Here is a 27,136-nt window from a genome sequence, read left to right on the forward strand (position 1 = left end):
AAGAAAAACAAAAGCGCAAGAAGGTTGCCATTGGTTTCTGCATTAGCATGACGTAATCATAATAATTATAATAATTATCTAATATGTTGATGTTTTCACGTACACACATGTACATCACGTGATACATGATCTCAGCTAGCTAGCTAGTACGTGACGTCACCTGGTCAATGCAATGCATTAATGTACAATCATGTGAGAAAATCGAACTCACCAGTTCAGAGTTTATTCAAGTGGTTTTCAGTCTGTGCAGAAGAACGAGAGAGAAACGCGATCGAAACGAGCTTTCACAATTATTTCAGACTCGGGTACCCCGGGTAGTAACTTCGGGCCAGAGGACTCTTTTGTAGCTCCTCTTTCTTGAAAATAGAAGCTGGAGGATAACATTGTGCCAATACTTATTCCAAATGTCCGAGGAGATGTAGCCGGTTGTTGATCTCCATCTTACCATTTTTGCAATCAGCTCTTTGACTTTGAATTTTGAACACGGAGGATGGCTTCTCTTCTTAGATCAAGCCCGTAAGTATTCAATAATAATACTAGCTTAGCTTGCTATACATTTTGTTACTAGTATTGTCCTTTATAATGGGTTTGGTTGGGTCCATTGGTCTTGTTCTTTTCATTCTTCGTCGGGGGCAGAAACCTATCATTATTTCGGAAGTGTTGTGATTGCTTTGTGTCCTGTCGATAAGTTCGTTTGGAGCACATAAACACTGTCTTCTGTGTTGTAGCACCTTTCCAATGTATGTGAGCATGAACTAGGCATTTTCAGTTTGTGCTAATCTAATTTTATAGAGAGAGGCCTGTCTTGGACCTTCATCGTGGTTTCTAGCCACGACTTTGAGTGGTGAACATGTCCCTTTGCAGCTCTTAGTTTGAGTGCCTTCTCAAACAACTGGCTGCATGACACTACTGTATACATGTATATTTTGGTTCTGAATATGGAGAAGATTATACCAGGCTCTACGCCCAGGTGTAGCGGGCGCTCTCTTGAGCAACTCGCTCAGTTCGCTTCAAATGCACAATCAGGGTCGCCGCAAAGTACTCCAGGATGATACGGCCAGCCTTTATTGTACGTGTCATTCCGGGGCCCTCCTCCGAAGAATCAATATTTGTAGCTAAAGATGATCTTGGTTCATTATTATTAAACAAAGGGTACCAACAACGAGATTTGGTGCAGTCAATGTCATAGTGACCGTAGCGTGTCCGACACCCCTGACAATATAGTACTGCTTCAGCTCCCGCAGCTGATGAGTGTAAGACGTTACTGTTGTACCGAGTTTTGAACTGAAACAGACTTTGGGCTTTGTCACGCAGGCTTTGTGTTTGGTCAGTCTGCACACAGTTTGTGAAGTTTGTTATGGGGGAAGTATGGTCGGAAACGAAACAAGGCAAAACAAAACTGCGTAACCTGTAGTGACTACTAGTCTCTGGGCACTGAGTCAATTGCAATTGGCCCGGGGAGGTTACGATGAAGCCGTAATAGAACATGCCGTATTCCAAGGATGACATAAGAAGTGCCCCACCCGCTGTAAAACGACCGATGCCGGAGGCCATTTGATTGCGGAATGCTTTTGTCCCATCAGTGAGCACTCACTCTCTGACTCACACCATGGCCATTGGATTCAGCACTCTCCGGAAGCTCCATTCTGAAAATGTTACTTGTACCATGCTTGGTCATAGAGCTGCCGCTGTGTCTCTCCAGTATATGTATGTTGTATGGTGGTACATGTATAGGGAATGTACAGGATATGTATGTTGTATGATGGTATAGTGAATGTACAGGATATGTATGTTGTATGATGGTATAGTGAATGTACAGGATATGTATGTTGTATGATGGTATAGGGAATGTACAGGACATGTATGTTGTATGATGGTATAGTGAATGTACAAGATACTAAGGCCATGAATCATGTCACTACAAAGTACAAACACATTACACGTGATGCCGACCTACAGTGCATACCCTCTGTGCAAGTACGTGTAGCAAATGCACAGAGCGGAGTGGGCAACATGAGCAGCTTATGACAAGTGACCTACACCTCTCGGCCACTCACATGTGATCACGTGGCCGCGTACTCAGTCACCCAGTGGTCTATTATAAAGCGAACAACTTGGTTACCCCCCCCCCCCCCCCCCCCCCCCCCCCGTACGCTCACACATCGAACACACGCTCGCGTACGCGTGTGTGTATTTTGCGAAAGGGTGCTGAACCCTAGCTTTGCTAGGCGTTCTATCGTCTAGCAAATCTGGCGAATAGTGATAATGCAGCACTGCAATGCGGCGAGAATTCATTCCTTGATTCTTTCATTCAGACTTTATTAGAAGGAATATCAGAGGATCGATTAGTCTTATGCTTCTTAGACTAGGGGGGTGATTATATGTGCAGCTCCAGCCCGGGCTGGTCAACAGGCGGGCCAGCCCGCCTGCAACGGGATCTCGGGGTTGTACACAAATCCACACAAAACATGTTGTGCATTTACATGTCAAGCGGGCTGGCCCAGCGAGGCGGGATCCCGCCTCGAGGCACCCGGGATCCCGGCTAAGCGGGCCAGAAAAAGCACAAATAAACAGACTAGCCCGGGCCAGAGTTGTATTATTATGTTGTCGACACTGCGTTCATACTACAAAATAGGTACTTCACCTTTTGAGGGAAGTTATAAAGAGGATTCCCGACATTGTCTTGAAAATCTATGGTGCTTTTTGCTAGGGGTGAAAGTTAGCACTGAGATCCCGAGTTCGAGTAATCTGATCTTCTCCGATCAAATATTCGAGTATTCGAGTATTCTTCATCTCCTAAAAATTGCACACCAAGGGCCTTAAAATCGCATGATACAACCCTGATTGAACCGAGTGGCAGTCATATTTCTCGGGTATATTGGTTGGTGGGTCATTTGGGCTCTCTCTACTCATGAACAAATGTTCACCACATAGTCTGCACATCAATATCTGCCGACTGCTGCTCTGAAACTGCAGATTTCTGTGGTAACTGCATGTACCATGTATGAACGAGTACTCTGATTTATTACGAGTACGATTATTATTGAAAAAACCGAGCGAGTATTCCGAGTATTCGGTATAATTGTTTCACCCCTACTTTTTGCACAGCAACAAGGACGTGCCGTGGGCACTGTTTATTTGTCGACATGCATGATTGTATTTTACGATGGAAGGCCAAGGGGAACTACTTGCAAAATACTTTGATATGGACAACTGAAAATGTGAAAAACAGGAAAAGAAATGAGGTGACACAACACACCAAGCATGTGCCATAGCGCGAAAAGAAATCAGCAGAAGAATACATTGTGCGAGAAAAAAGTTTTTAGGTTTATAACATGAGTATGGCTTGCAGCCCTGCGTTTCAGCCCGGGGCAGCACACTACAGTCGTGGTGTGTTCGTTGCATACTCACAACGGGCTGGTGTGTGCTCAGCGCATATAAACTCACTGTGGGCTGGCAACCAGCCCGGCCGTGCACATGTAAACACTCTTGGCGGGCTGGCCCGCTCGCTCCAGCCCGGACTGGAGTTGCACATATAATAGGCCCCTAAGTCTATTCAACTCGGCATGCAGATGATCTCAGATTCTGAAATTTGATTTTAGCCCATACTTCCTTTCTACATGTGCCTTAGTGACCGTCTCAAAGTAGTCCAACCATGTATGTGCGATGTTTTGAGAATTGGGTTTATTTTATGGAATGGGTTCACGCCGAATATGATTGCAATGTTGTATAATGTGATTTTCAAAACTATTAGATCACATTGGTAATGTGTCATTTTCTGAGTTCTTGTCCTCAGATAGGCACTTTGTGAACTGGGAGGAACCCAATGCTGAAGATTATGTTTGAATTGCTCAGCTGTTTGCTTTGTGTTCTATGTGTGCAGGCAAGCCGCAGGCTACAGCAAAGTAGATTGTAAGTGCTTATTTCCTCTCATCTGTATGAACTACTGTACTACTGTACATTACTGTACATTCGTATGATAGACATGCCTTTGAACATGATGCACTACTATAGGCTACTGCACTACTGGCTACTGCATTACTGTAGGCTACTGCACTGCTGGCCACTGCACTACTGGCTACTGCATTGCTGGCTACTGCACTACTGGCTGCTGCACTACTGCACTACTGGCTACTGCACTGCTGGCTACTGCACTACTGCCAGTACTGGCTACTGCACTGTTCAGATTTGCAGCTGTGTGCATTTCACTACAGGTACGGGGAAATGAATTACCTCTTCCATGCGATGTCTCTATAGAGGGTACTTTTACCACCCTGCGTTGCCTGGCCGTTGTTGTAAAAACAGTAGAAGTCAAGTGAATATGTCTTCTTGCAGAGTGCACTCATCAGGTCTACATGTAGTGCTGTGTCTAACACATACCGGTACTGTGTCTCAATACTCAACAAGTTTTCTTGAGTATGCATGAATGGGCTTGGTTATGGTGGTGTTATCTTGTATCCAGCTATAGAAATGCGCTATGCAGCTGTTGGAACGGACAGTGGATCTGAAGGAGAGCCGGCTTTCTCGCCATCGTAAGTATTCTACACCACCCAGCACTCTTTCTTCTCATGCTTTTATTTTCACATGCTACTCACGGTTCTAGCCAGGTCTAAATAGTAGGGGGGGGGGGGGGCATGGGAAACAGTTACCACATACCCCATTTTTCCACTTTCCAATATTGTCTTGCCACACTAAATGCAACGTATGGGGTGAATCCCCGACTTTGCCCCAGACAAATGTGCCTTTATGAACCATCTAATAGTGACTTTCGACTGCATTTTCGTTGAATTGCATGGAAAACACAAAAATCGGAAAATAAGAGGGGGGGGGGGGGCTGCGCCCTCCCCCCCCCCCCCCCCCCCCCCCTTTGGCTAGAACCCTGCTACTACTCTGTAGTATATCCAGCCAGCCAGTCAAGAAATCCGATGCTGTAATCCAGTTCCCCCTACCCCCTTTGGCTAGAACCCTGCTACTACTCTGTAGTATATCCAGCCAGCCAGTCAAGAAATCCAATGCTGTAATCCAGTTGACTGCACAGAAAGCGGCATTGCATGAGGTGGACCTCTCATATTGAATACATGCCTAGAGCCGGGTACATCATGTGAAGTTGTGTAATGCTGGAGTGGAGTCGTGACAGAAACCCATCGTCTGTTGTCAACGCTGAAACGTTCCTTACTCTCAGTAGTAGGCAGAAAGCTAGAGTGCGCAGCTCTGCATATGGGCTCTGGTCAACGGAATTTGTCATTTACGTCATTTCTTGATGTCATGGAAGGTGCGATCTGTGATGGTGCTATTGCACGCCATACGGTCTGTGATGATGCTATTGCACGGCATAAGATCTGTGATGATGCTATTGCACTGCATGTGATCTGTGACATCCATTCGCCATACTAGTACCTCGATGATGAATTACGCTTTTTCCCCGCCACTGATTGAGTTGTACACTCTGGTTTATGAATTCTTGGTACATGTAGCAGCGAGTGTACAGCGTACATGGCCAAGAGTGTCACTGGGCGAGTCTGTACCGGAATATTTTATGACAGTCTATCGTGGCCATTTGGCTTAACTGATGCTATCATGCGTAGCCAGAGATCGGACATGCAAAGAACTTGTATGCCGTAGCTAGGGCTGAGGTGGCTATCAAAGCAGAATAACTGAAGCGAGATGAAAGTAGTAGATCTATGTGTCCTGCACGGGATCAACTACTACCGTTCCTACATGACAAAGAGTGGAAACTGGAAAGGCTTATGCCCTTGATCATGCTTCTGCCAAAACAATGACAATGCAGCTAGTATACAATCACTCGGCCGTTGGCGAGCTCATTGCAGCTTATGGTAGGCAATGCACTCTCTTCAGTATGTTCTCTTGCTAGTAGGATCTATCTCCAAGGTTGAAACTCTGCTGTAGAAGTTCTTTTTGAAATGAGAGTGAAGTAGTAAGTTAGTGTGTATTGGTTATCTCTCTGTGCTTCTGTTCAATGTGTTGGTACTTGGATATTGTTTTATAGGAAAACGGATGACGACGAGCCTGCTCGTATATGTGAAGTTCCTATCTTATCCAAAGGAAGGTATGTGTACAATGAAGTAATGTTTGTTCTGCGTGCGTGTGTGTGTGTGCGTGCGTGTGTGTGTGCGTGTGTGTGTGTGTGGCTTCACTGCTTTATGTACTAGCAAGAGTACGTAACCCTAAGAGTATGCAACTCTACATAAGGGGTCTAGTGCGGCGTGCGGCCTGCATTACGTAGCCACGAACTGCGGGCTATTGCATCAATAGGGAGGTTTCGCTCTACGGAATTACGTATGAAAATAACGCAGGAACTGCACGAAATTTTCATACGTAAAAATCAGAGCTGTTGGGTTTCGCTCTACGCGATTTCTCCACGACTGCTAAACATGCCTTGTTGCTTTGGAGACGCGTTGGCTGCATGCGCCTACCGCATGCACCATGAACTGAAACCGCGTTTTCCGTTTTATTTTGCACGTGGTGTACGGTGTGTGTGTACCTTGTGTTTCGCGCGGCTTGAACGTCGTCATGGACAAATGCGGAAAATGCCAAAAAATATTTCAAAAAGTCCTACGGATGACCCAACATAGGAAAGAGCTTTCCTACAGAAATCCGTAGAGAGATTTACGTATGAAAGTTGCCCTCGCTCCCTGGCGTGTACGACATACGGATTTTCATACGTAATTACGTAGAGCGAAACCTCCCTATTATTGATCTGCTACGGTTTCCTGCTTCCGAAACCGCTTTCCTCGGAGAATTCGGATGCTTTTGTATGTGATGTGTCGCGCACAGGCATTGCCTTTGAACTTACCATATTGCACGTGACATCCTTGAGGCTAAACTGCAGGAAAAGTCAAATCCAAGCACCTGCATTGTCATTTCACTAGGTAATGCAGGCATGCAGCGCGCTGCACAGGGCACCCGTACCTCGGAGATGAGGAGTTGCACACACTTGAGGTTATGTGCTCTTGGTAGTAGTAATTCAAGCTCTGCATGATGGTGTTGTATGTGTGCATGATGGTGTTGTATGTGTGCAGGATGGTGTATGTGTGCAGGTACAGGATGTCCATATGTTACACACTATGCACTACAAGTACCACTGGTTTTCCTGCTTGCTTGTTTCTTCTTGTCTCTCTTGCCAGACTTGTCTTGTTGAACGTTGCATGGTCCGGAATGATGATGTCATTTCTAGTGCTAGCTGTAGCAGGTGAGTGCCAGTGTTCTGGCTTGCAGTGATCACAGTGTTGTGTTTTCTCTGTTCCAGTGATCATGTACTTTCTGTATTCACCAGTACATGTATATCCTGTACTAGTGAACATGTATATCCTGTACTAGTGATATGCTATTGCTTGTATTGACGGGATAATCCTAAATGTTGACTGGTGTAATGCACTATCTCATGATCCCACTGAAACTGATTGTTTCCTGCATGCTTGCTGTGTGTGTGTGTGTGTGTGTGTGTGTGTGTGTGTGTGTGTGTGTATCTGTGAGTGTGTGTGTGTGTGTATCTGTGAGTGTGTGTGTGTGTGTGTGTGTGTGTGTGTGTGTGTGTGTGTGTGTGCGTGTGTGTGTGTGCGCGTGTGTGTGCGTGGGCATGGGCATGTTTGTGTGTGGGCGTGTACTTGCTGCTGCTGCTGCTGCTGCTGCTGCTGCTGCTGTTATGACAGTTGTTCCCTCACAAGTACAGTATCTTGTCGGCAGTAAACGTAAAGCCAAAACCCTGTCCATTGTAGCAGCAGCAGGCTCACGTAAGTTGTTTTATTCAAATTTGCAGTTTGCTTGTGTTTCCTTCTTTTGGATATAGAGTTTCAGCTTTGACACTGCTCTGTTGTGATATGCAGTGTGCACTCTGCTGTGTGCACTTTGTTGTGTTGTCTCTGCTGGCATCATACTGGCAAGAAATACCAGGCAATTGCAGCACTAGCACAGTGACAATAATATTATTATAGCGAACTTTTTGCTGCAAAGAAAGCATATTCAACCTCCTTGGACAACGTGCATAAGTCACCCTGCTCCAAAGCTGACTGGAACGGGCAGCCCCCCCGACTGGAACGGGCAGCCCGGAAGCAAAACGCACATTGTGTAGTGTAACTTTTACAGTCGCCTATGTGGTCTCCCTGTACGCTGCAACGTCCTGGTGTACATCATTATGCAACATGTAGTGTACACTGTGCAGTGTGCAGTGTGCGATGTCAAGAGTACATAACCCCAAGAGTGTGCAACTCCAGCTATGGGGTCTGCGACGGCAGAACTTCACATCACGTGATGAACCCGTGCACTCTAGTGCATGATAGATACTGGGTTGTACGCAGCCCAGCTTTGGGTACAACTCTCTTGTGGTCACTTTGCACTGTTTGCCAGCATAACCTTTTGAACCATGTCACGTGATGTGAAGTTCTGCCGTCGCAGCACAGCATAGAGGTTGTGCAGGCAGTTGCACACTCTTGGGGTTATGTACTCTTGGCGATGTGCAGTGTGCGATGTGCGATGTGCAGTGTGCAGTGTTCAGTGTACAGTGTACAGTGTGCAGTGTGCGATGTGCACTGTGCAGTGTACAGTGTAGAGGGGACGGTTTCAAATAGGACACAGGTTGCAAACCGGAACGGACTCAATATTCACTTTCTCTCTTGGTATTTCGATTAGAAAACATATGTCACAGTGAGACTACGATGTGTTATCCTCCGAGCCAAAATTTCATGGCTCTGCGATGACCAGAAGCGCCATATCAAGCAGGTGAGTTTTTGACGTGTTGCTTCGCACTGCGACTTGAGTTTTACGACTTTCGAAAAATCAACTTCTTGTCGCAGGTAAACACGCCTCTCGCCAATAAGGCACCGCATACCAATCAAAACTAATGGAAGCACACACAAGGGTTATTGTTACTCTGTACTGGCCGTCGTGGAGCGATAGCAATTACCTAATTTCAGACCCAGAGTGAATTTGACGTGCACTCTGAAACGTGTCCGGTTTGGAGCCACCTCTGATTTGAACTTTTTTGAAGCGAAAAATTGGGCAACTTGGAGGCAATGGGTCAACACAAAGGAGTGGCTCAGTTCGATTGACTCTGGCCCCAGAGCAAACTTCAACATGCCAGTTTCCTTCCACAAACATATTTCGAGTGAAAAATCAACGCTGATGATCGGTTTGGGTCTATACAAATTTGGCTGTCAAAGCGTCCCGGTATCGAGCCGTCCCCTCTTCACTGTACACTGTGCAGTGTACAGTCACTGAGTGTACACTGTACACTGCACACTGTACAGTGTGCGATGTGCAATGGAGAACACCATGTCTTCCGAGTTTTAAATTAAAATTGTCCCATTGACACTGCAGAGTGCAATGTGCCTCCATTTTCTTCTTCTTTTGTTTTGCAGTGGTGACTCTGCTTACAGCACCCTTGATTGGCTACTTTAGGTGAGAGCTCATCTTCTTAGGTTTGATCAGATTCCATATGCAGAAGCACTTTTCTGGTGCTTTGTTCCTAACTTTGAAAGTGTGCACTTTTGTATTGTTCTATGGGTGGTCTTGTTCTATGGGTGGTCTTGTTACGTCTGTATGTTAATATTATACTGTACTCGTTTTTAATACTATCTCAATCTCCCACACGGTCTCTTCTCATTTCACTCTATTCCGGGTGTGGCTCATCATCAGACTAGACGTGTCTCAGTAGGTATTTGTGGGCCGGAGTTTGATTTCCTGAAGATGACCATTGTTTGATTTCCTGAAGATGACCATTGTTTGATTTCCTGAAGATGACCATTGTTTGATTTCCTGAAGATGACCATTGTTTGATTTCCTGAAGATGACCATTGTTTGATTTCCTGAAGATGACCATTGTACTTACCTTATGTTAATGTTTGCAGTGATCGTCTTCAATCGAAGTATGGTCGACGGAAACCGTTCATGGTTGCTGGTGCAGTCATCACTTGGTGAGTATGCAGCTGTCTGTTCGTGCTTACCATGCTTGTGGGATTAGAGCCCTCTTTCGGAATATCCCGCGCGCGCACACACACACACACACACACAAACAGTATTGTAATCGCCCTAGTATGGTGTATGTGTGTGGGCCAGTGTGCATATCTGTGTTGTACTGCTTGTCTGCAAGAGCTTTTTATCATGCAACACAATTTTCCTTTATGCAGAATTCTGTCACTGACTTTGTTCGTGGTGCTGCTGTTGTTGCTGCTGTTCTTGTTCCGGTGTGTGTGTGTGTGTGTGTGTATGTGTGTGTGTGTATGTGTGTGTGTGTGTATGTGTGTGTGTGTGTGCGCGTGTGCGCGTGTGTGTATGCAATGTATGTGTGTGGTCATTTGTATAGTGTATGCCTCATTGGAGTAACGTTGAGTGCACCTGGATTTGCTCAAACCAAGTAAGTGAACCTTAGTACCTGTATAATCCTGCTCTTACACACCAACACGTACACCAACACGTACACCAACACGTACACCAACACGTACAATAGCATGTGCACCACGAGCAAAAAATCCCAGACTATGATAAAACATCGGAAATGAAGTGATTCTCTTTTGATTGATGTACTCATTGTTCATTCAAGAGATGCCCGCAGACCTGCCAACTTCTATTCATCTGTGGTAGGGAGATGTCCCAGTCCAAGTTGGGCTGCCAGTAGGGAGATGTCCCAGTCCAAGTTGGGCTGCCAGTAGGGAGATGTCCCAGTCCAAGTTGGGCTGCCAGTAGGGAGATGTCCCAGTCCAAGTTGGGCTGCCAGTAGGGAGATGTCCCAGTCCAAGTTGGGCTGCCAGTAGGGAGATCTCCCAGTCCAAGTTGGACAGGTCGACACATCGCATTTACTGTCTTGGCGACATTCGCTTTCTTACGATTGTTCCGTTCTGCTGAGCACCACTTGTACCACGCTGAGACGTGCTTCACAGAACACACACACGCACGTACGCACGCGCACACTCTGCCGCCTGGTACATGGGATGTGCATCTTCATATCTCTGTTAACAGCAATTGCCATGTGTGTGCGTGCGTGCTGCATGTGCGTGTGTGTGTGTGTTTTCTTTGATGTCTTTTTGCATTCACAGTAAAGCCCGTGGCGTAAAAAACTTGACCTGCGAAGAACAGAACAATCTGAAGCCAAATTGTTACATGAACAAGACTCTGGATGTGGGGCCGACTCATGATTACACGAGTAGACTAGGTACGTCGTCGTGTAACCTGTCTTCTTGATATTTACTGCCATCAACTTGTGCTATTGGATGCTTCAATACATTTCTGGTCTTGCCTGAGTATTTATACCCCATACATTGCGGCAAGACCTGGCATGTACTGAAACATTGTGGAGTGGTGCCACTGCTGTCCTGCATTGTGGAGTGGTGCCACTGCTGTCCTGCATTGTGGAGTAGTGCCACTGCTGTCCTGCATTGTGGAGTGGTGCCACTGCTGTCCTGCATTGTGGAGTGGTGCCACTGCTATCCTGCATTGTGGAGTGGTGCCACTGCTGTCCTGCATTGTGGAGTAGTGCCACTGCTGTCCTGCATTGTGGAGTAGTGCCACTGCTATCCTGCATTGTGGAGTGGTGCCACTGCTGTCCTGCATTGTGGAGTGGTGCCACTGCTGTCCTGCTGCCAGTTCATCTCACATCATTCTGTAATATCCCATAGAAAGCCTTGCTTTTTCCCGAAGAAGCCCACGTCAAGGCTTCTTTTCCTATCAGGCTTGTATTCGCACCAGGTACGTCTAAACCTAAGTGATGTACATGTATGTCAACACTAAAACCAGTGCCGGCAGTTCATCTTGAAAATCTGGCTTGTGTTCGAAATAGGCTTCTATAGCAGAGAGGCTACGTACAAGGACATTTGTAAGATTTTACCGTTACGGTCTGGAGCAGCCGAAGACGTACGGACGTTCGTCAACTTTCAACATCAAAAGAGCTCAACAACGAAAATGACTTCTGTTGCAATCGCTGTACAGCCACATAGTAATGTACGACACGGTCACACCTGTGTGCTGCCGTATACTGAGCGCGTGCATGCCTAGATGTCGATACCTAGTTCAGTATTTCCCGTACTCCCATCAAATTGACGTTCCCACTTTTGCGCAAGCTCCCTATCAACCAGTTTCCGTAGCCTTTTTCATTGTTGCCTGATCCGTTGAACGCCACAAAACGTTGTTATGCGCAACCTCTCTATTAGACAGGCTTTCACAAGACAGTACGGTATATGCATGTATACAAGTTATAGGCCGTGGCTGAGAAACAGAGGGTGCCAGGTTCTAATCCTGCAACGAGGGAATCATGGATGCAGCGAATGGAATTGTCGGTCTTTGACCACTTTGTGCTTGATATTCCTACAGATGTGGACAACTCAATCTGACTGGGTAGTCCGCGAAACTTTAATTTGTTATTTCACCCAGAGCTGCTGCACAATTCTACTGGCGTACTGTCACACCATCTCTCGACTGTAATTGTTTCTACCACAGTCCATGATTGCTATAACTACAAGTAATAGTTTTTACCTGTCAGGGCAAGAAGGGCATTGCATGTTTTAACATTGACAACGATTAAAATCGTTGTCAATGTGACAGATAGCCCATATGACTGCACAGGCCCCCCATATGCCCGTATGACTGTGGCATAATGATGAATTCAGTCGTGTACGATTATTTGACACACTGTTGCTGTGTTTGCTGACTGTGATGCACCTGGCACCGTACAGGTACGTTCATCTTGTCCTACTTAGTCTTGTTGTTTGGTTACACTATGGTGGCCACCACGTACAATGGATTGATTGCTGACGTCACCCACTACTCTGTGCGAGGTGAGGACACACTGCTCTCGTGCTCTGTGTGTGTGTGTGTGTGCTGTGCTGTGCTGTGCTATGCTGTGCGATGAGCTACAATTGTAGTTATTGTACCTGTGGTTGTCTGGTCAATGTTAGCGTTCCGTCAGTAAGTTTCCGAATGTGTTGTTACAGTTTGACTGCATGGTCTATGGCTTATGAATTATGATCCTGAAAGACTGGAGGCTTTGAGATGATAAACCAAGAGATTCATGGGTTTAGGCAGTGACTGTATTGTCAAGAGCACATACCTGTGCTGCACTGTGAGTGTTCTATTGAAGTTTGGTCAGTGTGTACATTCTAATCCAGGTTTGGGAGTGCATTAGAAATCTGTACAGAACGTTCATGGAGACAAGTCTATGTTTTTTCAAACGCGCTATAAGAATTGTCAGCTTGTTCTTCAAGTGAGGCAGTTTAGCAGTTTGTCTTGTACTGCTGTCGATGCACCTGTTTACCCAGTACATGTATCTGGATTTATGTTACGTGCCAGTTGATAGTGCTTTGTTGTGTGTGTGTGTGTGTGTGTGTGTGTGTGTGTGTGTGTGTGTGTGTGTGTGTGTGTGTCTGTGTGTCTGTGTGTGTCTGTGTGTGTCTGTGTCCATGTGTGTGTCTGTGTCCATGTGTGTGTCTGTGTCCATGTGTGTGTGTGTGTGTGTGTGTGTGTGTGTGTGTGTGTGTGTGTGTGTGTGTGTGTGTGTGTGTGTGTGTGTGTGTGTGTGTGTGTGTGTATTGCATACTGTGTGCTTTGAGTGTGCAGGTTTCAGCTCTGGTGTCATGGGATTGATGATGTTAATTGGCAATCTTGGTGGTGCAGCTCTGGGTGTGGTTGCCGAGGTAACACACATTCTTATATCGCTTCTTATACTCTTGTTCACAGTAATGTTGTAAGGGGTTACGCAATTGTGCATGGAGTGTGCATGGAGTGTGCATGGAGTGTGCATGGAGTGTGCATGGAGTGTGCATGGAGTGTGCGTGGAGTCAAGAGTACATGAAACCCAGAGTGGGTAGCTCTGGTCGGTTGCTGTCACGGTGAAATTCCAGGATTACATCATTTTAGTGATGTAATGCATACGGACAGGATTCAAGCAGGTCTCTTTCTGCACAACTGCAGCTCAGTTGTACGCACTACGCCACTTCCCGCCTCAGATCTGCGCCAAATATGATGTAGTCCCGGAATTTCGCCGTGACGGGCACGCATGCAGAAAAGTTAAAAGCTGCACAGTGCACACTCTGGGTTTCGTGTACTCTACTGCACACTCTGGGTTTCATGTACTCCTGATGGAATACAGGATGATCTTGTCGGGATTTTTCAAGTGCTAAGAAAGCCCAGTACAAACACATAACATATGTCTTTTGTGTTGCTTTGTTTGACTGCCTGCATAAAGCTGCTACCTCCCCCCCACTGTCATCCTAGTAGCATTGTTTCCACCTACTAGTATATCCATCCTCTTCTTTCCTTCTTTAAAACCAGAATATTTTTGTCCGTAGTACAAATTCAACTATAGCTACATGTACTTATCGTAAAGGGGTTTGCTGCAGTGATATGGTCAACGTGTGCTGGGTACATGGGTAGTGGCTAGAGTTTGATCTGAGCAGCAGCACACGTCAAGAACTGTACGTTGTTTCTACTTGCTGGAATCATGATACAGTGGAGATTACACTATGGAAGCGACTACACCAATCTGTGATGGATTGTGTGTGTGCTGGTCGGTGCTGGTCGATGTGTAAGAGAGGGAAATAGGCTTGCGCTGCTTGACACCACTCTGCTAGTATGTATGCTGGTGTGGATGTGCATGATGACTTGGTGCATAAGTGCTGTCTCTGTCTGCAGTGGCTAACTTACTGTGCTGCTGCTGCTTGATTGTGTGCTTGTGCAGAAACTTCATGTTGCTGGCACATACGGTGTGGTGGCGTTTGTCTTCTTTACGGCTGTGATGACAACGGTGTTCAGTGTGGACGAACTGGATGTGCCATGCAAGAGGAAAGGCACTCCGGTGTTTGGTATGTTTATCATGATTGCTCTGCCCTGTGCCACCACCACCACCCTGTTGTGTGTGTGTGTGTGTGTGTGTGTGTGTGTGTGTGTGTGTGTGTGTGTGTGTGTGTGTGTGTGTGTGTGTGTGTGTGTGTGTGTGTGTGTGTGTGTGTGTGTGTGTGTGTGTGTGTGTGTGTGTGTGTGTGTGTGTGTGTGTGTGTGTGTGTGTGTGTGTGTGTGTGTGTGTGTGTGTGTGTGTGTGTGTGTGTGTGTGTGTGTGTGTGTGTGTGTGTGTGTGTGTGTGTGTGTGTGTGTGTGTGTGTGTGTGTGTGTGTGTGTGTGTGTGTGTGTGTGTGTGTGTGTGTGTGTGTGTGTGTGTGTGTGTGTGTGTGTGTGTGTGTGTGTGTGTGTGTGTGTGTGTGTGTGTGTGTGTGTGTGTGTGTGTGTGTGTGTGTGTGTGTGTGTGTGTGTGTGTGTGTGTGTGTGTGTGTGTGTGTGTGTGTGTAGCATTATGGTGATCAAGCAGATTAATGGGTGCACGCAGCTTCCGTGCTACCGCTCAAGCTACGCTGCTATGTTTGATAGTGCTAGTGCTGTTGCTGTATGCTCATGCTTTGCTACTGACTACGGTCGTGTGCACTGCACGTCAATGTGACCGTGTCGGCCAAACAACATTGTGCATGCACTCATGGTACTCTAGGTGACGTTACACTCTACGTGTTATTGAACGTGACATTCAACGTGTGGGTGACATGCGACGTGGCATTCACCATGGCATTTATATGTGGCGCTCAACGTAGGCGTCATGCGACGTTTGCTCCACGTTTGCTCGACGTGACTTCCTAGAGCTCGCCTCGCTATAAATTTCGATCCGTACTGTGTGTGGATCATTCTTGTCTGCTCGTTGTGTTTCACCCTCCCACCTCCCATTTCTCATCACTCATTTACTTTGACAAAGTGAATAATGGGGTGTTCGCCACGCTCATTTCCGGCTACTCAGGGCCCTCGGTCGTCGTCCCTCGGACGTTTCTAGACTCTTTTGGCTCCGCCAAGATCCTGTCCGGCAGTCGACAAGTCTCAGACTCTCTTGGCTCCGCCAAGATCCTGCTCCGGCAGTTGACAAGTCTCTCGTGGATTCTGCTCCGGCAGTGTCTACCCGGCCGACCCTGAATCTCCGTAGCCTCTCCCTCCGCTGGCCAGCACTCCCCGTACTGCAAGCTGCTGTGTGTTGTAGTTAATGTGCAGGGATGAGTTTACTGTCATATTTTTGCATAGCAGTTTCTGCTATACGAAATCACAATTGTGTAGCAGTCTTTGGTTTTGATTAGCATTTTCCTCTGAAGGTTGGGTGTTTACCATATTGGCCTTCTTGAGAGTGATGCCTGAAAGTTCATTTGCAAAAAAACGATTGAAGCATACATATGCACGCAGATTCAGAGTACCGGCACCACATACACTGCACAGTATGATGTTACTTGATAGCGCAAGCCAGGCATGGATAGTCTGTATGTATCGCAATTTTCTGCGAGTCACGGTGACTGTTGGGTAGCAGTAGATCGATTTTGCATCGCAAACTGCGATGCGATACAGGATAAATTCATCCCTGATGTGTGTGTGTGTGTGCGTGTGTGTGTGTGTGTGTGTGTATGTACCCGTGTGTGCGTGTGTGTATGTGTGTGTATGTATGTGTGTGTGTCTGTCTGTGTCTGTGTGTATGTGTGTGTGTGTATCCGTGTGTGTGTGTATCTGTGTGCGTGTGTTTGTGTGTGTGTGTATCTGTGTGCGTGTGTTTGTGTGTATGTGTTTGTGTGTGTGTGTGTGTATGTGTTTGTGTGTGTGTGTGTGTGTGTGTGTGTGTGTGCCTGTTGAATACTTCAAGTAATTTCAGTTACAACCAGAGCGTGTATGGTATGTAGCCATTGATGCCGGACACATCGGAAGTTATCTACATGCATATTGGAAAACCCATCTAAATTGCTGATGCACGCCACTCTCTTCTGACATATACATGACTAACTGCTATAGAAGCAACTTATGCTGGTGCTAGCGTGTACCTTTCTCACATTTGTCTTCCGCGTGTGTGTGCGTGCGCATGCATCTCTGTATCTGTGCATGATTTAGATATCAAGGACATATTTCTCGGCTACATAAAGCCATTGTTTGGTAAGTGTGACAATCTGGGCAGTTGTATGGTAAACATACCTGGCTAATTTATGTGAAGTAAAGCATTTTTCGGAGAATTGAGCGTCTAGTGTGCAGGTAGAATTCATCGACTTGTTAGAACTGCCTGCTGGCACATCCACGCTATCCAGGGACTTGTTAGAACTACCTGCTGGTAAATCCGCTCTATCCAGGGAATTGCTAGAACTGCCTGCTGGCAAATCCACACTATCCAGGTTTGAAGACTTCCAAGCGCCACCCACTGAGTGCGTTCGATTATGCCCCCGAATCGATTCACGAATCGGTTCGCGCTATTCACATCACCCCATGTGAATAGGGTGAATGGATTCCGAATCGATTCCAGGGCTCATGACGTGAAAATCGAACGACTTGAATGCATGCGAATGGATTCATGAATCGATTCAAGTGCATAATCGAACACAGCCACTAATGAAATGCTGCCTCATGAGTCATGAATAAGTGACCCTCTTTTCCTCGGTGAACAGGCCGCAAGGCATAGCGTGTTTGGAGGCCAGCGACAACCAATTATTGATACTAGATTTCATTTAACACGACTCATTGATCCTGCTGCTGCTGCTTGTGTTACAACTTACTGACAGTGCTAGTTGTACTGGCTCTCTCATCTGTACAGTGTGAGTGCCTTGAACATTGCAACATCAGCGTAATAGCAGGTCTCTGCCTGTAGCTGGTGGGTTTCACTTCTCTTTGAGTGTTACCTTTTTCTGTGATTACTCACTTTGGTTGCTGCCTTGTGCTTTTTCCCCGTTCTGCTGCTCTGCTTTTTCTACTTGCAGAGCATGACTTCCGCTGGGTATTTGTGACACGATTCTTGATGCAGATGGGCATAGCCACTACTATGGGGTAAGAGTCTGGTTTGATGCTACTGCTACTGCTACTGCTGCTGCTGCTGAGAGTCTACTTGCATATTTTGATAGCAAGCTTATTCCAGTACCTTATGGCATAAAACGAAACGTATTGAGAATTTTTTAAATCTAAACTCAAAGGGACACGGTCGAAACTGATGTTTAGGCTCCAAGACGGAAGTACAGTGTAACGTTAGTAGGTCGACATGCTTCCTCCTATACATGCACTTGGCATCCTGCACTGCCATTTTTCATGCAGCCAGTGTACTGTTGCATACTGCAATTGTGGCATGTTACTGGTAGGGACTGTGCTCTTAGTAAAGGTATTTTAAATACTATTATTTCAAACAAACCTTGCCCTGGGTCACCATTGGGGACTGGGCCAATATTGGAGATGATGCGGCACATGGCTGGCGCAGCAGTTTTCTTATTCTTGCTTGGCCTACTGATTTGTGGGTGGGTATGGTGTGTGTTTTGCATCTGTGTAGTCCTATTGGATTGTTTGCTGTTTGCAGTGATGTACCAGTCTGTGTGAGTGGCGATGCTGCTGCCGGTACTGGTGGTGGTGCTGCTGGTGCCGGTGGTGGTGCTGCTGGTACTGCTGGTTCTGGTGGTGCTGCTGGTACTGCCAGTGCTGCTCCTGGTGGTGGTGATGGCGCTGCTGGTACTGCTGGTGCTGGTGATGGCGCTGCTGGTACTGCTGGTGCTGCTGGTGGTGATGGCGCTGCTGGTACTGCTGCTGGTGCTGCTGGTGGTGATGGCAGTGCTGCTGGTGCTGGTACTGCTGGTGGTACTGCTGGTACTGCTGGTGGTGCTGGTGGTGGTGATGGCAGTGCTGCTGGTGATGGTGCAGCTGGTGCTGCTGGTGTTTATAGTTATATTGTGCTGGTGGTGTCCACCGCTGCCAATGTCATTGTTGGTGTTATCTTTGTCGGGCACTTTCTTTTCCCCTGTCTTGTTTAGATTTCTCGAGTATTGGTTTGATGATATTGTGCACCTGCCTGGCTGCATCACGGCCCTGCAAGCAGTGTCTATTGCTCTGCTACCGCTGCTACTTGTTGCTGCTATCTGGTAAGAATGTGTGCTGTGTGCTACTGCTGTCACTTGTAAGTAGGGCTGAAACGATGATTAGTTACGCTATGGATTACTCGTTAGGGGAAAGTAGTACTGAATCCCTCCCCCCTCCGCCTTTTTGAAGTTTGAATCAGTTTCCGGTGAGGATGCATTTGCCAGGGGTATGGTTCGTGTTCTGAGGTTTAGTCGACTTCAACACTGACATGTTTCAGAGCTACTCTTTCACTATTAAATGCAGATTTTTAGGTATTAAATAATTTAAATTATGAAGACATGCACTGTAGCTTTGGGAAACCGAGTAATTTTTGCACAAAATTCACTGGCAATTATAACTGCGTGATATTGATGAGTCATAGGGTGCCACAGTTAGCAGCACAATAATGACTGTTGTTGTACTGACATTCAACCACCTGACCTTTAGCTCCATTGCGTCTCAAATGCGCACGCCAACAGCCTTCGAACTTGGAAGGTTCTATTATTATTATTATTATTATTATTATTCAAAGGATCAGTCGGGGAAGTGAACTGCCTGAAAAGAGAAAAAAACGCCAGACCCACCAGGACTCGAACCTGGGACCCTGCTTGTCATGAGCAATGCTCTAACCACTGAGCTATGGGACCAGGCTAAACCTAGAAGGCGCTGACAAGTTTTTCACTCCAAAGGCAGCTCACAACACGCGCCACACATACTGATGGCACTTGGGTCTTTTTCCCTCCCCCAGGCAGTTCACTTCCCCGACTGATCCTTTGAATTTGAAGTTCTCCCAAACCTTTACAAATTTAATCACTTTCTTTCACCTCTGGTAGTTTCCAGAAACTGACCGTGGTTGGTCCCCTGGGGGAGGGAAAAAGACCCAAGTGCCATCAGTATGTGTGGCGCGTGTTGTGAGCTGCCTTTGGAGTGAAAAACTTGTCAGCGCCTTCTAGGTTCAGCCTGGTCCCATAGCTCAGTGGTTAGAGCATTGCTCATGACAAGCAGGGTCCCAGGTTCGAGTCCTGGTGGATCTGGCGTTTTTCTCTTTTCAGGCAGTTCACTTCCCCGACTGATCCTTTGAATTTGAAGTTCTCCCAAACCTTTACAAATTATTATTATTATTATTATTGTGGAAGAGAAAAAAAAACATATGGATACGAGTTAAGAGTAACTCTCCATCACTGTGACATGGTACTATATACAGTCAGAAAGTGCAATAACTAAAAAAAAAAAGAAGTGCAATAACTAGGCACAAAACTGACAGAGTACTGAAACATTCGACGTCCTGACACCTAGCTTCAACACATCTCCGTAGCGCTAACCGACAGCCTTCCAACTTGGAGAGTTACTCTTAACTCGTATCCATATGTTTTTTTCTCTTCCACATTTATTTATGGCTCAACATCCGAGTTTCAAATTATTATTATTATTATTATTATCTGGTTTTGAGGGAAAGAGACTAACGGGAAAAGTCTGAAGAAAAAATTGACTGTCACCACCAGGACTCGAACCAGGGACCCTCGCTTGTAGCCAGCGATGCTCTAACCACTGAGCTATGGTGTAGTCGTCATCCAAGCAGAGACCATTCAACGTTTTCTTCAGACTTCGTAACTCACACTTCCTGTGAATCCACACAGGCGGGTGGGACGCAGCCCTCACTGTACCCACACACTTCACGTACAAACTAGCACGCGGGGAGCCCCAAGTCATAAAATATTAACTGGTTTTGAGGGAAAGAGACAAACGGGAAAAGTCTGAAGAAAAAATTGACTGTCACCACCAGGACTTGAACCAGGGACCCTCGCTTGTAGCCAGCGATGCTCTAACCACTGAGCTATGGTGTAGTCGTCATATTATTATTATTATTATTATTATTATTATTATTACTTGCATGTACGCGTTGGAGTCAACCATGCAAGCATGATTCACAACTTAGCTTATGCTGAACATGATAAACAGGACTATGACAGGGGAAAAAATTGAGCTAGAACGATCATATAATATGGAAGGTTCTAAGGAACCTAAAAGGTCAGAATTGTGTGGACCATGTCGACTGGAGGTGGGCATAGTGACACTTGCCCTGCTCCGATTTCTATTTGTGTAATGTGCCCATCCAACAGAGTAACTGTGTTGCTACTGCTGTTCTTTGTTACTAGTACTGTAAAACGGGTAACTATTGCCACGTAAAAATGTTTGCGAGAGGCCCCGGATCGCAAACTTTGAACAACGCAAACTCGCGCCATGTAAAGTTCAAAGAAGTATGTATTCAATATGACTGTATGTATTCCACATTGTATTCAATTGCAAACATTAAACAGCGCAAACCAGTCTCAATTTGTGAAACGCAAATATGTATTGTCATGTATTGATTTGTAAAACGCAAATATGTATTGTCATGTATTGTCGCAAACGTTACCCGTTTTACAGTACTTGTATTATCTTGCTGCTGCTGCTGCTGTTGCTGCTGCTGTTGCTGCTGCTGCTGCTGCTGTTGCTGTTGTTGTTTCATGTAGCTCTGTGCTTGGAGGAATCCTCTCCGACTACCTGAAACGGCGCAAGATTATTGTGATTGTAGCTGGTGAGTAGGAAGACATGGTGTTCAGTGGGAGAAGACAACTTTTGCTTATACTAGTCAAAATCCCCTCGTGCATATTCCAGATCGCTTCACATGGCTCCCGGCGATATCTTTCCTTGGTTATACGAAGGCAGCCAGGTGACGTCCCGTAAAAGCAATTCAAGCTGGACCTCAAGATCCACTGAAGGGATTCCCTGAAGTTGTATTCTAAGTTGTATTCTGTGGCATGCAGGAGCAATGAGCAGGAGATTTGGCCACGACCACTGTAGCCTACCAGAGTGGTCCAAGACTGGAAATCACGTATACCGTAAAGTACCGCAAGAGCGCCCCACCATCTTGTCGCGCGATACTTTACGATACTGCATCCATGTAACCCTCCAGCCAGGTCACGTCGCAGGTTACTGGAAAAACAGAAATTTTCGGTGGAGTATTTTTTCCGTTTTCTCCGAAATTGGCATTTTCAGTAAACCCGTTTTCCAGGTAAGTGTACATGTAGTACCGAAAATTTCGGTGCGTTTTTTTAGGTAAAAATTGTCGACACCGAAGTTACCGCAAATAAAACACCACCGAAAATTTCTGCTATTGCAGTACATGTACATCACAGAAGTTGTATCCTAAATAAGGCATTGCGTTGTAGCCGTCGTGATGTCGCTGTGTGTGTGTGTCGGTGTGTATGTGTGTGTCGGTGCGTCTGTGTATCTCTATGTCTGTGTATGTGTCTGTCTGCATATCTGTGTGTGTATGGTGGCATGTGTATGTAGCCGTTGTGATGGCACTTAGTGCATCAGTGTTGACCATAACGAACACCTTCTGGCTGGCTGTCACCATGGCCATTATCTTCGGTAAGTTGTATGTGACATGTATGTGACTTGCATAAGATTATACTTTATTGGGTATGTATGTTCCACTGATTCACATAACCCTTATCCGACTGACAAAGTGGACAAATTTTCAGTCCCCGCGAGACGCCGCGACCCATTTTGTTGATAAGCTTAGTTTCCCTTGGGCGAAATTGGCAATCTTGCGCTTTTTGGAAAGCTTGAGCCTTGCACGGGTGTTTGCAGTGCATGAACTCTGGCCAGTCGTCCCCATACGCAAAATGCATACGCATTTGGATCTACCGTACATTTCCTCGTGTTTTGGGCGAATATGAGCGGTGCGACGCTGTCGAATTGGGCCAGAATTTGCCCTGAACCAGCCACTATCGAAGTAAAATTAGATGTTTTGAAGACCAGACGGGAACACTGCGTCCACGTCTTCTTTCCTGCGTCGTTTGTTTGAAAATCGGAGTGTTTTTGAGCTTGTAGTTTCGTCTTCGTTGTGGAATGGCTGTGCGTACATTCTCCTTGGAATTACCAAAGTCACACCCCCGTTTCTTACATACTAGGAGTTTTGCCGGCAGCCACGATAGTTTTTATCCCTGCTTCCATACGTCCTTTCATTGAACAGCCAAACGAAACTTTGTGGCGCGCCTTAGTTTTTTGTGGCGCGGGGGTCTCAAGTTTGTCACTTCGTGTTGTACACAACAACCACATCAACACCTCAAAGGACCAAAAACCAAGAGAGCAAAGTATAGTGGTTTGTGTGGTTTAGTTGGGTTGGGGGCATAGCAGATGGTAGTGCAACTCTTTACTTGCTTGCTGGTCTTGTGATGGTGTTGTCCATGCAGGTATTGGATTGGGTTCGTTCATTTCAGTAGATTTTGCCATGGTGATGGATGTGTTACCTAGTGAAGCCGACAAGGCTAAAGACCTGGCTGTGTGGCACCAGGTAAGTCAAGTACCTGGTCTCCAATCACTAGCGAAGCCAAAGGCAATGTGTGGCATAACGTATTTTGCAGAGTATAAGCTGCACTCAACACCAGCAATTCACTTTAACCTTAGGCTTTTGCGCCCTGGTGCTAGATCCCCTGATTCCTGCCACCGGCCGCCCTGCCATACGCAATAGTCCCAATATGCTTTTGAAAATTATCTAATTTCACTCACCAGTTTCGTAATTATTTATTTTTGGTCTCATTGGAAAGCTACAGATGTCCTCTCTCTGAATATCGCCATTAGACACCCAGCAGGAGCAACAGAATCGCCTTCAAGCCTGTTGAGAGCTGCCCTGTTGCGCCTGAGCGAGATTCTGTACCCACCTCCACAACTTTTATCGTTTCTCAATTTTTACTCAACGTAGAACGATGATTCAAAGTCCTGCAGATTCATGAAGCTCAAGCGATGCATTTGGTCTCTACTTTGCATGCGCTGTACAGCGAGGAGTCACTGGGAAAGTCCCCGTTTGAGGCACTCCGACGCACTTTGAAGCGCTCTGCGTACAAATTTTCAAAACAATTTCAAGCGTATCCGCGTTTCGTTCTTCGATACTCAGTGATTCCGCACCGCGCTATATCAAACGACATACCACTGGAAAGCTCATTCTCTCACCTTTCCAATGAGCCATCATTCGCGGCGATCGGATAAAGAACAATGGAGTTACGACAATTTGAACAGTGATGTATATGCACTGTACAAGTATGCGCTTTTACTTGACGCACATATGCGGCATCAGGAAATCAGGGTATGACGTTTTGACGCACATGTGCGGCATCGGTCCGCAAAGGGTTAAGAAAGTCTGTGTCGAATTAACAATGATAAATAGAGTAGATATCTGTATTTTCTATTTTTGTGGCAAAAATGTGGATGCAGCTTATACTCCAGAAAATACGATACTTAGTCCTTAAATGAAATACCTAGGCCATTTTCCAATCATGTTAGACCTTCTCGCCCGTGAAGCGTGTCTTAAAATCAGGGCTAGCCAATTTTTGGCTTTGCCAGATAGTCTAAGAATTTGGTTTATGTAGAATATTCTTGTATGTTGTGTTGCTTTCTCTGCACCGCAGGCGTTAGTTCTGCCTCAGTTGATTGCAACACCGATCGGAGGCCTGATATTACATGGTTTGCAAGATGTGAGCATTGGAGGTTATCGCCATGGCTGTGATGTTGGGCTAGGTTATATCTTCATCTTTGCAATGACTGCATTATATTTTATTACTAGTGCTATTCTCGTTCTAAACATTCGCAATGTGCGATGATAGGCGTTTAGTTTAACCAGCAGATCTTGAAGCTGGCTTTATTTCTATTGCCATTCAACCACTTAATAATAGTTCTGTTCATAATACACATTGTCGTCATACATCAACCACTGCAACTATTGTAAGTAGCCAAATGCTGTCGGGCCACCAGATTTCCACAAGGTAACTTCATTATTCTAAATTGGGTTCTTCTGCTGTGCAGATGACGATGTTTCAACTTCCCCTCCGTGTAGAGTGCTTGATGTTTTTAACTGTACTACGCTGGCCGAAAATTTACGTTGACACTTTCAATTCATTTAGCAACTCCAAAGCAAATGCTATTTTACTACACTTGTTTATCTATCTCTTTTTTAGTATCTCTTTGTCTGGTGCCAGCTTGTGTGCTCGCAATGATCACGTGTGGTTGAATATCACAGATGTCTATCCTTATTATTTTTGTTGATCGGATTCATTGAAAGGGATGACCCAAAGGATTGGAGTCCACGGAGGGTGCATGACATTGTGTCAATAAAGAAGGGTGGGTGGGAAATCGTGCTGGGAAACCCTTTGCTAGTCGAATACATGTACTCCTTTTTTGAGGAAAGTGCAGTGGTATTTTATTCAGTCAAAGCAAATTTATTTTAATTTGATACTGTTGATGGTGTGGTCACTATGATGAGTGTGGGTACGGGTATTTATCAAAGGTCAATTTATTTGCCCATAATGACCTGTTAATGCCCGCATAATTATGGCATATTTGTTAGGATCTTGTCCACAGAAAACTAGTCTTTTTTTCTTTCTTTTTTCTTTTTCGTAATTGTTTGCTCTTTTCTGTATCACATTTTCTTCTCTTTCTTTGTCCTCCACCACCTTTGAACATGTGCAAGCAACAATGGCTTCTACTTCCACTATTTGTACAAGTATCAGATTATACAGTCATGTAGATTCACTCACTCCGTAATCGTTCTGCAAAACCTGGGTGCAGGTTCAAGCTTACTGGGTATCAAAACCAGGGAGTAGTAAAATACCGGTATTGTACTACTCCCTGATCAAAACCGTCTTTTTCCCTCAGGCCAGGGACCTAGCGTGATCATGAACCTTTTCCAAAAAAGGAAGTGTTGGCTTGGAGGATTGGGAAACCTGTTTTTCGTTCTGCGAAATGATCAATACCATAAAGTACCGCAAGAGCGCCCACCTTGATTTTACAGCCAGGGAAAGGGAAATATATGCCAACGTGCACAAAGTCTGCACGGTGTGAGAGCCTTTGTGTACTAAATGGGGCTGAAACGATTATACCAATTACTCGGTAATCGATCGATAATTCCTGTTAAACTGTTCCCCGTGAATTCCACGGCAGGATACTCAGAAATTCCATGCAGAATTCTGCGGCTGAAAACAGTAAATTCTGCGCTAATACTGCAAATCCTTACTCCGAAGTACATGTGCATCACACGGTATCATAATATTTACAATAATAATTATGTCAAAATAATGTTAGGTCATTGGACTCGTTTACCCACTATTCACAGAAATATGCGGAGAAATGATCGTCTCTCGTAATTGATTCCTCAACAGTGTGTGATTATAGTGGTCCTGAATTCCAGAAAAAGAATTGAAATGCACTTAGAATGATGTATGTGTCATAGTTTAGTACAAGCCTGCCTCATAGCCTGCCTCAGAAACAAATGAAAAGCAAACAGCTGTTTGTAAAAGTAGGGTTTTCTCGCATTTCGCGACATAAATGCAAACTCATGGGTGTGGCTTTCACAGGCCACAAATATAGGGAAGTATTCATTCCACACTACCCATATGTTGGGATTAACAGCTTGCCCTCATGATGCTTCAACCCTGAAAGTTTGAACAAAATCGGACAAAGTGGTTTTTGACCTCCAATTCCGCGGCTTGTAGAATCTCCGCAAAATTCAGTAGTGTCCGCAGAATTCAGAAAATCCCGCGGAATATTCCAGAAAAGAGAGAAACTGCTTTTTCTGGAGACTTTTAGATGTATTTTCACAGCCAAACCAACCTGCTCGTGACTTTCAAAATCAACTTGCAGTGTATTTTGGAGCTTTCATTTTTTTGACCAGGATTTTGCGTAATTTTGGTTCAGAATTTATAGGGACAACAAACTTCGGTGGGGTTGCGGAAATTCGATCTGTTTTAGTACTTTTTACGCTCGTTTTCCTTGCAGAATTGCCACAGAAATTTCCAGAATATAGAGTGCGATGCAACTAGCAAGAAAAAATCATTTTCGGGCCAATTTTGCAAAAAATTAAATTTCAATGCATTTTGGCGCCAGTGTTGAATCGGGGTTCAGAATACCAGTTTCGTCTCCCCACATAGAAGCCTGTACTTTCAACCAGTGTATTTTGCTGATAAATCTACCCTGACATGTTCCGTGATGCTATGTGAATTACTAACATGATGACATGAAGCAACAGATGAAGGTTGGAAGCATTATATTTTCCTCAATGCAAACCTGTCTCTTTCTCTGAAGAGAACGCCTTGTTTCGGCTATTTCGAGGGGCCATAATCCCTCCAAAGTGCCCAAATACATACCCTAATAGATTGATTCTCATTCTGCACACCCCTAGCATTGCTAAAAAAAAAAGGTGTCAAAGAGGTGAATTTTCGGAAAA

At 45.4% G+C, this 27,136-nt stretch overlaps 1 protein-coding gene across 1 annotated transcript; it reads left to right on the top strand.

Moving 5' to 3' along the window:
• Nucleotides 1-208: 208 nt before the first annotated feature.
• On the top strand, nt 209-25,450 carry LOC135823233 (uncharacterized). The gene is made up of 20 exons (XM_065336084.1): nt 209-516; nt 3,884-3,912; nt 4,463-4,532; nt 6,008-6,067; nt 7,146-7,210; nt 7,671-7,751; nt 9,375-9,414; nt 9,864-9,929; nt 10,319-10,369; nt 11,049-11,164; nt 12,681-12,782; nt 13,561-13,637; nt 14,681-14,804; nt 16,900-16,941; nt 17,754-17,820; nt 18,786-18,893; nt 21,384-21,448; nt 22,207-22,287; nt 23,115-23,215; nt 24,327-25,450. Exons 1-20 carry the CDS (start codon nt 491-493, stop codon nt 24,516-24,518), a joined length of 1,563 nt encoding a protein of 520 aa, XP_065192156.1. The 5' UTR covers nt 209-490; the 3' UTR covers nt 24,519-25,450.
• The last annotated feature ends 1,686 nt before the right edge of the window (nt 25,451-27,136 follow it).

The sequence above is a fragment of the Sycon ciliatum genome, chromosome 1, assembly GCF_964019385.1.
Source record: "Sycon ciliatum chromosome 1, ocSycCili1.1, whole genome shotgun sequence".
Classification (NCBI taxonomy): domain Eukaryota; kingdom Metazoa; phylum Porifera; class Calcarea; order Leucosolenida; family Sycettidae; genus Sycon; species Sycon ciliatum.